The sequence below is a fragment of the Anneissia japonica genome, unplaced genomic scaffold, assembly GCF_011630105.1.
Source record: "Anneissia japonica isolate Jap-2015-1 unplaced genomic scaffold, ASM1163010v1 scaffold287782_len627234_cov183, whole genome shotgun sequence".
Taxonomy (NCBI): Eukaryota; Metazoa; Echinodermata; class Crinoidea; order Comatulida; family Comatulidae; genus Anneissia; species Anneissia japonica.
In genome coordinates this window covers 63,531-65,476 of record NW_022695201.1, presented here as the reverse complement: position 1 = coordinate 65,476, position 1,946 = coordinate 63,531, and the positions used below count along the sequence as shown (strand labels likewise).

The 1,946-nt window shown below is 30.2% G+C and overlaps 1 protein-coding gene across 1 annotated transcript in view; it reads right to left on the bottom strand.

Annotated features, from left to right (window-relative positions):
- LOC117101429 overlaps positions 1-1,946 on the bottom strand; it is a gene marked incomplete in the record, with an annotated part of 7,530 nt that continues 5,584 nt past the window's right edge. Inside the window, 1 exon segment of the mRNA XM_033241402.1 lies at positions 1-1,617. Within this exon segment, the coding sequence (XP_033097293.1) occupies positions 1,526-1,617 (92 nt within the window).

The following is a 1,946-nucleotide window of genomic DNA, read 5'->3' as shown; positions in this document are numbered from 1 at the left end:
TAAACTAAAATGACAAGTTTTATTTACAAATTAGACACACAAAATAAAATGTTGCTACAAAACGTTACTATAACATTCGCGAACGTTTTGAATGTTGTGCTTAGTATGTAAAAGAATAACATTACCACAACATTGTAGCAACGTTTTAAACCTCATGTCCTCAGAAATTAGGTTATAAAAGCGTACAAAAAAAAAAACGTTCTGATATCTAAACTGCAACGTTATTACAGTAGTAGTGCACTATTTTTAAAAAATTCCATCTAAACATGATATATCGAAAACTTAAATTAAATATACAATTAGAAATGTTCATAATTCAAAACCTAAATTGTCAACAAAAAAAACAAAAAACCGTAAAATGGGATTCACTGTAATAATGATTCATTGTGTGCCAATTGCCAATTTTATGGTATAAACATTTGTAAATTTTGGCCCAATTCCAATTACTACCTATCCCTGTCCCAAATAATTACTGTAATTAAAGTTCTTAGTGGGAAAACACTTATGCGTGTCAATAATCAGTGGCAAATGCACAGGATATAGGAAGATTATATAAAAATTCTGAAGCTGCATTTCTAAGAATATACAATAATTTAAAATAATATATATTAATATATTGAACTCTGCATGTGTGGGTGCAGTAAAAACATTCTTCAGATTTTTTATAAAGTTTATCAGAATATATCAAACAAAATTGAGACAGACCAGGCCACAAAGTTTCCATTAATTTATAGTTTAATTATTAAAAAAATAACTATCATATTCTCTAATACATACTATTAGCTTGTGTGTGTAAGTTGACCATACAAAAAAAGCGAAAATTAAAAACTGGGTTCATTTTCCAATATCTTAAACTGATTAACAAATTTATACACAATAAAGTATTTCTAATATTATGATATCTTAATATTAATATACTTAAACATGAGAAAATGTATATTTACTGCTTTTTGTTTTTTGTTGTAAGTGCATTAAGGATTTCTCTGCGGAATGCGCTATGTAAGAATGGCGTAAATATTATTAACACTCTGCCCGTGGTAACACAACACTTGACCGCCAAACACAGATATCTCTGTGTTTCAGTTTTTTTTACGGATTCCGATAGATGAGGTAATTACCGACATGTACTAACAATTTTAGCACTATATACAGTCTGGACCGTAAGTATTTCACTATTTGTTTGCTTACATTAGCGTAGAGCGGTATTGATTTACTTTCACAAAATCGCGATTATCTCAGCTTCCTTGTGCGAAATTGCGTAAATGTCCAGAAGTGAGTCATTTTCATTTTACTCTTACGGGTCACAGATTGTGATTAGAATACAGTGTTTGGTAACATTGTAAAGCTAAATTGTTCTTGTAGTATTCACTGCATGTCAATCTGATCATATACGCACTCTCAACAGGCTTTGGAAAAGTGTTAAAATTTGCGAAAAAGTCTGGCGGTGGCTGGTACTACTTTTTCAAACCCCTGGCAGTCAGAATGTTAAATGTTGATCAAACAATTAGATAATGATCCAAGCCAACTAGTAACGTTCACAATCAGCTGAGGAGTACTGGGTGCATACACCGTCATGTGTGCTTTCCGAATACTTCGGTGCTTTGTCAAGACCAGACCCTATATTAAAAAATAAATATTATTGATAAATTCATTAACTAAATGAAGAATCGTTATGCAAAGCAAAAATTAAAAAAAAAAAAGATTTTATAAAATATGGAAGCAATTTTTTCTGAAATATTTCTAATTATCTAATTTATCATTCAGCTGGAAAAAATGAATGGTATCATCAGAAAATTAGATAGAGGTTAAATTTCATGTCGTAAAAAATATTGTTAATAATTATATCAGATTGATGTAGTTGATGATGTTCCACGTATGTCTCGATGGTATAGAATAGAACTGCAGTTTTTAAATAAACGCCTGACACTTTGACATAATTTGAGACA